Source organism: Lucilia sericata, unplaced genomic scaffold, assembly GCF_015586225.1.
Source record: "Lucilia sericata isolate MDLA Ls3-8-SP2 unplaced genomic scaffold, ASM1558622v1 Contig000232F_arrow, whole genome shotgun sequence".
Lineage (NCBI taxonomy): Eukaryota > Metazoa > Arthropoda > Insecta > Diptera > Calliphoridae > Lucilia > Lucilia sericata.
Window position 1 is genome coordinate 8,695 of NW_023994259.1, and position 13,685 is coordinate 22,379.

A 13,685-nucleotide genomic window follows, 5' to 3' on the forward strand; every position below is an offset into this window, starting at 1 on the left:
TCGAAAATCAACATTGCATGTCTGAAATTATAGAAGAGAGGACAATGCAACTCTGGAACTCTATCTATCTATCTATCTATCTATCTATCTATCTATCTATCTATCTATCTATCTATCTATCTATCTATCTATCTATCTATCTATCTATCTATCTATCTATCTATCTATCTATCTATCTATCTATCTATCTATCTATCTATCTATCTATCTATCTATCTATCTATCTATTATCTATCTATCTATCTATCTATCTATCTATCTATCTATCTATCTATCTATCTATCTATCTATCTATCTATCTATCTATCTATCTATCTACTATCTATCTATCTATCTATCTATCGATCTATCTATCTATCTATCTATCTATCTATCTATCTATCTATCTATCTATCTATCTATCTATCTATCTATCTATCTATCTATCTATCTATCTATCTATCTATCTATCTATCTATCTATCTATCTATCTATCTATCTATCTATCTATCTATCTATCTATCTATCTATCTATCTATCTATCTATCTATCTATCTATCTATCTATCTATCTATCTATCTATCTATCTATCTATCTATCTATCTATCTATCTATCTATCTATCTATCTATCTTCTATCTATCTATCTATCTATCTATCTATCTATCTATCTATCTATCTATCTATCTATCTATCTATCTATCTATCTATCTATCGATCTATCTATCTATCTATCTATCTATCTATCTATCTATCTATCTATCTATCTATCTATCTATCTATCTATCTATCTATCTATCTATCTATCTATCTATCTATCTATCTATCTATCTATCTATCTATCTATCTATCTATCTATCTATCTATCTATCTATCTATCTATCTATCTATCTATCTATCTATCTATCTATCTATCTATCTATCTATCTATCTATCTATCTATCTATCTATCTATCTATCTATCTATCTATCTATCTATCTATCTATCTATCTATCTATCTATCTATCTATCTATCTATCTATCTATCTATCTATCTATCTATCTATCTATCTATCTATCTATCTATCTATCTATCTATCTATCTATCTATCTATCTATCTATCTATCTATCTATCTATCTATCTATCTATCTATCTATCTATCTATCTATCTATCTATCTATCTATCTATCTATCTATCTATCTATCTATCTATCTATCTATCTATCTATCTATCTATCTATCTATCTATCTATCTATCTATCTATCTATCTATCTATTCTATCTATCTATCTATCTATCTATCTATCTATCTATCTATCTATCTATCTATCTATCTATCTATCTATCTATCTATCTATCTATCTATCTATCTATCTATCTATCTATCTATCTATCTATCTATCTATCTATCTATCTATCTATCTATCTATCTATCTATCTATCTATCTATCTATCTATCTATCTATCTATCTATCTATCTATCTATCTATCTATCTATCTATCTATCTATCTATCTATCTATCTATCTATCATCTATCTATCTATCTATCTATCTATCTATCTATCTATCTATCTATCTATCTATCTATCTATCTATCTATCTAACTTATAATTACTTTTATAAAGTTTTCTCTCTTTATTAAAATATCAACTGAAAAGACTTTCTTTTTTAGTTACATTACACCATTAATAGATTTTAATAACTATAAAAAAAACTAAATACAAGTTTTCTTAATCTGCTGATTAATCTTAATTCTAAGCCAAAAAATCGCTTTGAATATTTAAAGAATTTGTCATGGTTTTTGGGAATAATCGCAATGTCTTGTTGTTTAGAAAACAAAACAAAAACTGGTTGTTTCAATCTAAAAACATGTTTTAAATGTTAGAGTACAAGAAATAAACATAAATCAAATTGTTAATGACTTTAAAATTCTGTTATAATTTTGTTTTCTTAAATATAGTAACGTTCTTATTTTTAAATTCAAATGTAAAATAAACTGGATTGTTTTGTTTCATTATTATTGTTCAGGTCTTTGTTTTTAAAATTAATAAAAAAAATAAACTTAAAATACTTTGCAGTGCAATTTAAAAATGTTTAAATAGCAACAAAATGGCATATTGTTGAAAAGAAACGGAAATAAGAACGGAAAACCACAATATAAAGCAAAAGTATAAGAAAATAAAAACTTAGACAAGAAATTTTGTTTTGTATGGCAAAGGCAAAAGACTTAGACAACAAACAGTTAGTTTGTATGCAAAACAAAGACAAAAGTTATGAAAAAAAAAGGTTTGTTGTTTAAGTCTTTTGTTTTTTGTTAAGTAAAATGTTCAATTCTTGTCATAAATTTTAACTTAAAAGCTAAATGATTTCAATAAATGTCAAATAAAATAAAAATTAAAAGGAAATATGAAATATGTATACAAATTGAAGAAAATATTTAAAGTATTTCTTTTAGTTTGATTAAGATCAGTAATTTAAAAAAATTTCTTAAAAAATTATGACATCATTATAAAAATAAATAAAGATTTCTTAAGAAATTATTATTACACATTGGATACGTTAAATGTATATTGAAAATATTTAAAGGTTAATTGACCAATATGTTTAAATATTTTTCAAATATATTTTATTTTATAACACAAAAAAGAAACCGCTATAATTTAAAAAATATGTACAAATTAATATTGATGTTTTTCCAATTAATTGTTTTTTAATTGTTTAATAACTTTTTATTAAAAAATCTCTACAACATTGTTATTGGTTGTAAGGTTTGTTTCTTTGTAGTTGTTATTTAAACAAAATTATATATTTTCTTTATATAATTATTAAATGATTTCTTTCTTAACATTTGTGTTTTTGTTTTGCCGTACATATATTTTTTTATTTTCATTATATCACTTTTACTTTCATATGCAACTGGTTTAAAGATGAAGAAAGACACTAACTCCATTCATCTACTCACATGCATAGTTCACTCATTTTAGCCACCAATATTAAACAATATTTAATTGTGTAAAAGTTGGTTACATTAAGCGGGCTTTTAAACTTTGCGTTCATATGCGTTATTTCTTTTACTGTCTTGCCAAAGTGATTGTCAATCAATTCATCTTTGTTATCTTTTTGTGTATTTTGACTGTTGTTGGTTTTTATAGTTTATTGTTAAAAAAAAACTTTGCCTCAATGTCAAATCAGGTTTGAAAATTGGTTTTACACCACATGTAATGATAATTAAATTAACTATTTATTACATATACATCCTCAACCATCCATCTAAATATTATGAGTGTTTAAAGATTTTAACAGTTAATGAACTTCAAAAAAGTATATAATTTAAACAATAATACAGATTTTACGCTTAAGAGATTATATGTTCAAATATACACTAAATAGTTTTAATTAAAATTAGTATAGATATTTTGTCTTCGAATGTAATCTTGGGCTATTTTTCCCAAAAACAAACTACTTATTTAACACCTTATTTTCGTAGTAAGTACTTATATAACTCCCTACTTGTAAGCGAGCGTCGTAAGTACATATGTCCAATGTCATCATCCTGTTAAAATAATGACTTAAAATGCAAATTTTATCATTCTAACCCTTAATAATCCCTTATATGGGAGGTATGACCAATTATGGACCGATGCAGATATAGGTAATATGATTTACCATTTACAAAATTTACCAATATTTTTGAGGGGGTTATTAACGATAAATCCATTTCCGGCTATATATACCTCTGTATAGGAAATGTCTGAGTGCTTTACGTGTATACCTACCTGCGTTGACGGTCATATTTTTTTCATCCATTTTGTAGACTTGAGAACGGTCTACCACGAGACCTTTAGTGGCTTCAATGATGAACATTCAAGTGGCATAGTTCTGCCGGTCCATGTACAAGCACTTTGCTGGAGTTCACGAGCTATATTTTTTCTTGTCAAGTTATCATGTTGCGGAATGACAAGTAGCACAAAGCTATCCCAACAGGCGAACAAGTGCCGTACGAATCAGAAAATAAGGGGTCTCTGAAACACCAACAAACGCATCTGATGAATCCAATATCCCAGTGTGATATCGAGATGGACCAACAAGAATATACGTTGTTATGAGCTCAGGCAGATTTCTCGTTCCTCAGTCGCACAACAAGGCTCTGTTGATTCGGCAACATCACCTAGAGAAGTATTTGGTAGTCCGAAATACCCAGCCAATAGATTCGGATCCTTTGTATGTCGAGATAATGTGACAAAGGATGTAGCCATTTCCAAAGTCAAACGAACCCAATAATTGTTCCGACAAGTTGAGTGGTGTGCCTCATTAGTCGCGTAACATGCATCCTGTTGAGATGGCATCGAGAACTTCTCGGTAAAAGTAAAAGGAATACTCAATCAATACTAGTCCGGCAAAGGAGTCTTTCCCGATCTTTCACCAACTTTCACCAGTTCCATTCTCAGACCATAAAGAACGATCTACGGAATGACAGACAATGTCTTGCGAGCAAATGGCGTCCCGTAGTGCCAGATTATCTGGCTCTGTGGTTCGACTCCATGTCAAATCATCATTTATAGAACCGGCAGACTAGAGGTATTGGTAGCACCTTTTTTCCCTGGAAATTGCAATAACACCAAGATGGAGATTTCACCAAGATGATATGCCCCCGTGGGAGGCAGACAGACAAGATGTCTAAGTGATTAACGTGAATAACTGCCTTAACTTATACTCAATCTTTCCGAAATTTCTCCAATTTAAATCAGTTCCATTCTCAGATCATATTGAACGATCAATGGAATGACAACAACAGGAAAGAGAATCCAGACATATATGGTATTTGGTATTAAACCACAGACACTGCATGGATCCCGAAGGAACCTCAACCTCAACCAGCCAGGGAAACTGGCCACCCGTTGTACCAGATTATTTGGTGCTCTGTTTCGACCCCATGTCAAATAATTTCAAGGAAAGGCCGAGGATACATTCATCACCATCATCAAAATCTTTTCATTGGGAATTGCATTAACGCCAAGATGGGTTCCTTCATCATAACTTTACCCCGGGGGGATAGGTAGGCAGGCAGATGAACATAGCTAAATAGGTTCAGAATTTCACAAGGATAAGCTCCATTTTAGGGCAGAATATCCGAAACTGACTTAATTCTTAGCGTCAAAAGATGAGCGGTTCTTTAGGCGTGGAGTCCCTACGTTGCCAGAAATTTGACTCATTAGTATATGTCACTATGTCACTTAAATATATCAGATTATCATTTGATTCAAGATTTTCAAACTTTCAAATTTCTCGTTAGAAATCTACTAAGATAAAATGCTAATTCACTATTTATATAATTTTTTTTTTCAGCTCAAAGCATTTATTGTTTAAAATTAAAAGAGTTTATTTAAGTTCAAGTATTTAGAGTAAAAAAGGATTCAATAGAATATATAAATATAATATTTCAACAATTTTTGGGTTGGTTCTTTTGTCAAGGCAGTTTAGCCGCCAGCTAAACTGCATTGTTTCTTTTTAAATAGCATTACAAATCCAAATTCATAAAAGTATCTGACAATAAAACTGAAAAAAATAAAAGTATTTTTTTAAACCACAAAAATATAGAGTAAATAAAATACTTTGTTAAAGTGTTAATAAAAAAATATAAAAGCTATTAATTGTTTAATGAAAAAAAAAAAAAAAAAAAAAACACCAACAACTATAAACCTATAAAAAATCTATATTTTTTCCAATTAGATTTTGAATTAAAAAAAAACTCTAACGTACTCTATACACCTTTATTACAGCTCATTATTCGATTGTTTTGAGAGAAAATTTATAATTCACCACTTTTTCACTCTCTCTTTTGCTAGTTTTTCAATTTATGTCATATTTGTTACCCCTCTACTGCTTCAATTGTCTATTACAGTTTTAAACCTGTTGCTTTATATTATTCTTGTTGTTATAGTTGTTGGGTTTAGTCATGTTTTTGAATATTGAACTATTGCGTGATTTTTTTCTTCTTGTTGTTGTGTTTTATTTTGATATCTAATGAAAAGTGCATGCATGTTCATAACCATTGATCGTAGAAAAATACAGTGTGTGAAGAGAGTTTGTTGAAAAAAGGGAGATTTTTTTTATTTTCAAAATAATTCAGAATAAATTTTAAGAGTTTTATTGACTAGTCTATAGACTAGTCTATTGACTAGTTTATTGACTAGTGTATGGGCAAGTCAATGGTCAAGTCTATGTACTAGTCTATGGACCAGTCTATGGACTAGTCTATGGACTAGTCTATTGACTAGTCTATGGACTAGTCTATTGACTAGTCTATGGACTAGTCTATTGACTAGCCTATGGACTAGTCTATTGACTAGTCTATGGACTAGTCTATTGACTAGTCTATTGACTAGTCTATGGACTAGTCTATTGACTAGTCTATGGATTAGTCTATTGACTAGTTTATGTGATTAGACTGTTGAATAGTTTATGGACTAGATAATTGGCCACTAAAACTATGGACTAGTCTATTGACAATCCTATGGATTAGTTTAAAATCTTTAGTCTAATTCTCTATTGACAAGTCTATGGATTAGCATATGGACTAGACTATTGACTATTGTATGGAATAGTCCATTGACAATTCTATAGATTAGACTAGTCTATTGACTAGTGTATAACTATTAACTACTTCATAAAAAGCTCATGACAAGTTTAGGGACTAGTCTATAGACTAATTCTATGTTGACAATTCTATGGTCAAGACTATTGGCTATTCCATGGACTAGGCCATTGATAACTCTATAGATGAACCTATGGACTAGTCTATTAACAACTACATAAAGAGCCCATGAAATGTGTAAGGTCTGGACCATTGCCCATTAGCTAATGTATTGTCTAGTCTATGGACAATTTAGCAAAAGTTCATTATATAACAAGAATGAGAGTTATACTCGGTTATACGAAATCTTCAGGACGATAAGTGGAAACAAATCTAATTAATAAAAAATAAAAAGTTTCAGTATGTTAGCTCCTTCCTTTCGGACTTTAAAGTAGTTGCAACAGACATATGGAGGAACAGGTATGTATATGGACTGATGAATGGTTACATTTTTGGGATCTAAAACCAATATTTTCATCGACTCTAGATGAAGTAACAAAATCAAATATACAAAAGAAAAACTTACATTTTATTCCTTCAAATCTCCAAACAGATTGTACAAATACTTTCTGAGCACACTGCACACCATTACTAGGAGTTGGTTTAACTTAAGGTAAAGTGTTAGTAAGTATTAGTGGTGTTTTTTTTTTTACTCTTTCTCTTTTAACAATACAAAAACTCTGCTCAAGTTGAAACGTGGCCAAAGTGGAAACAGTCCAAATAAAGAAGCTGAAAAGAAAAACACAAAAAGAAGGTAAGTGGTGAATTTAATAATATTGAGGTGTATTTTCTTAATTTGCCAATAGAGAAATCTCAGTTAGATTGGTTGATTACTGGCCAACGCTTAACAGTCTATACAAACAACTTCAGTCGATTATAAAGCTTGTACGATAACGGGCGTTAAAACGGGTAACAAAAGAATTTCAAAAAATTAAGTGGTAATAAAAAATATATTGAAATAAATTTTAAAGATATTTTATATAAGAAATTATTTTATAAAAAAAAACATAAAGAAATAATAACTAAAATGCAAATAAGGTGAACAAAAACCTATAAAAATTGTGAAACAATAAAGTGAAATAATTTAAAACTTATAAAGTATATAAAAAATATAAAGAAAATGTTAAATAAAACTAAAGTGCAAAATTGAATAAAAATTAAAGTTTGCTTAAGAAAATAAATAAAATTCACTTTCATTTATTTTAAAAAATAAATACATGTCAATGATTACTTAACAACTTACATTTCAAAATCACCCAAAAATACACAATAACAAAAAAAAAAAAACTTGCTTTACTAATTTAGTACATTTATTAAATAAAATAAAACCAAAATGAAAATAAAATTTGGTTGTACATTTTGCAGCTGTTTGTAGGTTCACATAACTTTACAAAAAAAAAAGACAGCAAAAAAAAAAAAAACAACAACACATACAGCCAAAATAAACCAACCAACAAAAAACACACAAACTACACCAACGACAAAATATAACAACAACAACAAAAAAGTTACCATTTGATGCCATGTTTAGTTCCTTTAAGTATTTTCTTATGAAACTAAAAACTTTTCGGTTTTTTTCTTTAAAAACGAAACCGGTTCTTCTGGTGACTTTTATAGAAGAGAATTTTTAATATTTTAGCATTAATTAATTGTTTTTATTTTATATAAAATACAATATTTTCGTTGTGTCAAACTATGTCTAGAGGAATTTGTTGATTATCATGGTGGTGTAAAGAAAAAACAATACGAAAAAAAATAACTTAAGTGAAAACGAAAGACTTAAGCAATAAACTTGTTTTGCTTGGCAAACTTAAACAATATGTATATTTAAAAAAAATATTTCTAAGAATTAATGAATTAATGAACCTTAAAGTAAAGAAATTTTAAATATGAAATTACAACAAAATGTTTGAAATTGTAATAAAACGTGGGCGTTTAGAAAAAACATATCGCAAAATTTCCTAAAAAAATGTGTACACTTAAAGATCTTCTAACTAAAACCACAGTTAGTGAAATCATTATTTCTATGCCTAAAACAAAAGATCTAAGACACAAACTTGTTTTTTTGTATTTATTTACAAATTGAAAAACAAACAATAGAAATTATCAAATAAAAAGATTTGTCGAAAAAAAAAATAATAAAGAAAAACATACGTTAGTGAAAACAAAAGACTTAAGCAAGAAACCTGTTTGATTCTAATAAGAAAATTTCAAACAAACAATTTATTATTTTAAATTAATAAATTCATGCGAAAAACAATGAATCTTAAACAAATTTAAAATAAATGGATTAATTTTTGCATATTTTTATAAAAATTCAATAAAAATTCAACAATAAGTTGTCAGTTTTTTAATAAAACCAAAAAATCTCTGAGATTAAAATGAAATTATTTTTAAAAATTTCTCTCTTAAGAGAAAAATATCAAAAAGTTCTGTCTAGATTCCATTTTTAAAGTAAAATATGAATAGATTTTGAGATAAATCTTCTTTTTATATAACATTTCCGATAAATTTTCTTTTTATAGAAAATTAGCGATAAATTTTCTTTTTATAGAAAATTTTCGATAAATGATCGTTTTATAGAAAATTTTCGATAAATGATCGTTTTATAGAAAATTTTCGATAAATGATCGATTTATAGAAAATTTTCGATAAATGATCGATTTATAGAAAATTTTCAATAAATAATCGTTTTATAGAACATTTTGGATAAATGATCGTTTTATAGAACATTTTCGATAAATGATCGTTTTATATAACATTTTCGATAAATGATCGTTTAATAGAACATTTTCGATAAATGATCGATTTATAGAAAAATTTCGATAAATGATTGATTTATAGAAAATTTTCGATAAATGATCTTTTTATAGAAAATTTTAAATTAATGATCGTTTTATAGAAAATTTTCAATAAATGATCGTTTTATAGAACATTTTGGATAAATGATCGTTTTATAAAAACATTTTCGATAAATTATCGTTTTATAGAAAATTTTCGATAAACGATCATTTTATAGAAAGTTGTTTATAAATGTTCGTTTTATAGAAAACGTGCGATAAACGATCGTTTTATAGAACTTTTCAATAAATTGTCGTTTTATAGAAAATTTTCGATAAATTATAGTTTTATAAAAAATTTTCGATAAATGATCGTTTTATAGAAGATTTTTGATATATGATCGTTTTATAAAAATTTTTTGAAAAATGGTGGTTTTATAGAAAATTTTCTATAAATGATCATTTTATAGAAAATTTCCGATAAATGATCGTTTTATAGAAAATTTACAATAAATGATAATTTTATAGAACATTTTCAATAAATGATCGTTTTATAGAACATTTTCGATAAACGATCATTTTATAGAAAACTTTTTATAAATGATCGTTTTATAGAAAATTTGTGATAAACGTTCGTTTTATTGAAAATTTTCGAGAAATGATCGTTATATATATTTTCATCATTTTTAGAACATTTTCGATAAATGTAATTTTATAGTAAATTTTCGATAAACGATCATTTTATAGAAAGCTTTTTATAAATGATCATTTTAATATAGAAAACTTTTTATAAATTATCGTTTTATAAAAAATTTTCGATAAATGATCGTTTTATAGAAAATTTTCGATAAATGATCGTTTTATAGAACATTTTCTATAAACGATCATTTTATAGAAAACTTTTTAGAAATGACCGTTTTATAGAAAATTTGCGATAAACGATAGTTTTATAGAAATTTTCTATAAATGATCGTTTTATAGAAAATTATTTATAAATGATAGTTTTATAGCAAATTTTCGATAAACGATCGTTTTATAGAACATTTTCGATAAACGATCATTTTATAGAAAACTTTTTATAAATGACCGTTTTAAAGAAAATTTGCGATAAACGATAGTTTTATAGAAATTTTCGATAAATTGTCGTTTTATAGAATATTTTCGATAAACTATAGTTTTATAAAAAATTTTCGATTTGTGATCGTTTTATAGAAAAATTTCGATAAATGATCGTTTTATGGAAAATTTTCATTAGAGATCGTTTTATAGAAAATTTCCGTTAGAGATCGTTTTAAAGAAAATGTTCAATAAATGATTCTTGTAAAACGGGACTATTACATAAAAAAAAACAAAAGACTTAAGCAAGAAACCTGTCGCCCTTATCGTTCCCTTCTGCAATAACTGTTTCATGGATATACCATACGGACTGACACTCGTCTGACAAGTCTTAACGAATTTAAAAACCGAGACCAAGATTTGTCCATTTAATTTGTATGGTCCTTTTTCGTTAAAGACATAGTCAGAACATTTCAAATATTTTCCAGGCCAGAGCATTTCAAATGTTTGAGTTCCAATTTTAAATCGATCACGTTCGTTACCACAGCCAGAGGAATATGAGTATTCTGTTTCAATGCCTATTTAATTTTCCCTAATTGAACAATCCTTTCGACATAATGGGAGTGAATGCAATTGAAAATACATTTCGACCTTAGCAAGCGCATAATGTAAGGTTTAAGTCTCTATCTCTTTCAGATGGGATTCTTGCAATAATACGTTTTCAGGAGAGCTTATAACCTAAGATTAATATATATTTGAAAACTCCAAAACTATATCATCCATTCGAAATTCTGGGAAATTATAACTTCTAACGAAAATAACAAATTCAGTCCGTCGATTGTTTTACCTAGAGCGAAATGTCATAATCATATTACCGATCTTAAAATAGATTTTATTAACAACAAGGTTTCACAAGGCCCTCTTATAGGAACTTTTCAATAAATTTTCTCTTTATAGAAAAATTTCTTTAAATCTTAAATTTTCTCTTTTAAAAAAGTGTTTTATTATAAAAAAAAAGCTATAATAACAATATATTGTTTGTTTTCAGAATAGTTACAGAATTTGAACAAAATGTTTGCCATTTGAAATCTGCAATAAAATCACAATTTTAACATTTTAAAATGATTGTTTAATTTCAAATATTCATGGTCTATTATATTTCTAATTGATCAATAAAAAACCGTAATTTGTTAATTGACATTGTCAGCTAAGTTGAGATAAATATCAAACGGAAATGACTTTTTTGAAAAAAAAAAAAAACAAGTGATAACAATTTATTTACCATATACTCACACAATGATTAAACTATGATAATTAAATTAATTAAAACGTAATGAAATTTAATTTAAAAGTTTATGACTTTGCGACAAAAAAACTAGGCCAAGGTTTTAGTTTTAAACTAAAGCAGATGATTGATTTGAAATCATTGAAAAAAAATTAATTATTTTTATGAAAATTATGGTAATAAATTTTGTATAATAATTTTTTCTTATTTTTTTTAGCAACATGAGCCCTTAAACAAAACTAAAATTTGGTAGTTAACACAAACTTAATGTGTTATATATATATAAAAAATTTAAATTACTTGGTTTTTATTTAAAATTATACTTGTAAAAGTAATAAAAAAGAAACAAAACAAAAGTGTAAACTTCCTAGTTACGAAACGAAATAATATAATATATAAAAAAAGAAATAAAAATCATCAATAAATTAAAGTCTAGTGAAAATTAGATTTAACAAGAAAACAAAAATTATATAAAAGAAGAAAATTGTTAAGAGAATATACTACGGTCAACAACAGCAACAACAACATAAATATAATTCACGAAAATGTTAACAACAAGTAAACGTAGAAAATCTCCGACAGCGTTAACCACAGCATCATCTTCATCAACATCATGTTTTATGGTTGCCTTAATTTGTGCTACACTTTTATGTGGTGGCATTCAAACTCAAGCAGCACCAGCCAACAACGATGATGCAAATAATAATAACAATAATGTAACAAATGATGTTACTGATGGCTCACAATCATCAGCTACAGCAGCGGCAGTAACAACAGAATTTGTAGCAATAACAACAACACCAGCTTTGCAAACAATAAATGAAGTTGCAGCCGTTACAATGATGCCAACATTGCAAAACAATAACACCAACGCTGATAATGTTGATGCTTCGTCGTCTGTCAATTCCAACACTAATACAGAGGCCAACATCAATCGTCTAGATGATGTTATAGAAATGGATGTTGAGGCTAAAACTTTAGAAATAGCAACAACAACAACAACACCAGCTTCAGTTTCAGCTCAGGCTTCAATAACAACAATACCAACTGAAATGAATAACGATAGTTCAATGACTTTTATGTCTTCCACAACAGACTCTGCCGCTGCTGTAGATGCGGCCCCAATATTAACAACAACAACAACTTCGCCTTTAACAAATCCATCTTCTACTTCTCTAGATGAATTATCATCATCATCTTCAGCCTCATCTTCTTCAGCTTCTAGCTCAACAACCGCTTCAAATTCATTACACTCAAATACTGGTAAGTTTCTTATTGTTATTTCTATTTTTTTTTTAACTAGACAATACAATAATTTGTTTTCTTTGCTTTAATGTTTTTGTAGTAATTTTTGAATTTGGGATTTAAGGTCTGACTGCCTTGAGAGTGTTGTTAGCTTTTAAACACCATTTCCAAGGGAAGTTAAGGGCAGTTATATCTTAAAATTCTTATTATAGAAAATTTACAATCAGAATTTTATTTTTATAAAAAATTTTAATAAAAAATTTCATTTTATAGAAAATTTTCGGTCAAAATTTTCTTTTTATAGAAAATTTTCGGTCAAAATTTTCTTTTTATAGAAAATTTTCAGTCAACACTTTCTTTTTATAGAAAATTTTCGGTCAACATTTTCTTTTTATAGAAAATTTTCGGTCAACATTTTCTTTTTATAGAAAATTTTCTGTCAACATTTTCTTTTTATAGAAAATTTTCGGTCAACATTTTCTTTTTATAGAAAATTTTCGGTCAACATTTTCTTTTTATAGAAAATTTTCGGTCAAAATTTCTATATTTTATTATAGAAAATTTCGGTCAAAATTTTTTTTATAGAAAATTTTCGGTAAAAATTTTCTTTTTTTAGAAAATTTTCGGTCAACATTTTCTTTTTATGGACAATTTTCGATTAAAATTTTCTTTTATATAATATTTTCGATCAAAATTCTCTTTTTATAGAAAACTAGCTATACCC

At 27.0% G+C, this 13,685-nt stretch overlaps 2 protein-coding genes across 4 annotated transcripts in view; one reads left to right on the forward strand and one right to left on the reverse strand.

Moving 5' to 3' along the window:
* Positions 1-7,188: 7,188 nt before the first annotated feature.
* Positions 7,189-13,685, reverse strand: part of LOC119602438 (protein SHQ1 homolog) — a 64,374-nt gene continuing 57,877 nt past the window's right edge. The window contains exon 6 of the mRNA XM_037953959.1: positions 7,189-7,324. Within this exon, the coding sequence (XP_037809887.1) occupies positions 7,204-7,324 (121 nt within the window). The 3' untranslated portion in view covers positions 7,189-7,203. The remainder of the gene's footprint in view (positions 7,325-13,685) is intronic.
* The window catches only part of LOC119602437 (putative epidermal cell surface receptor), a 58,580-nt gene continuing 52,327 nt past the window's right edge, over positions 7,433-13,685 (forward strand). For 2 of the 3 annotated variants that reach the window (XM_037953955.1, XM_037953957.1), the window contains exons 1-2: positions 7,433-7,533; positions 11,934-12,979. In XM_037953955.1, coding sequence (XP_037809883.1) covers positions 12,262-12,979 — 718 coding nt within the window. In that variant the 5' untranslated portion in view covers positions 7,433-7,533; positions 11,934-12,261. The remainder of the gene's footprint in view (positions 7,534-11,933; positions 12,980-13,685) is intronic. The other variant, XM_037953956.1, reaches the window with a different exon arrangement.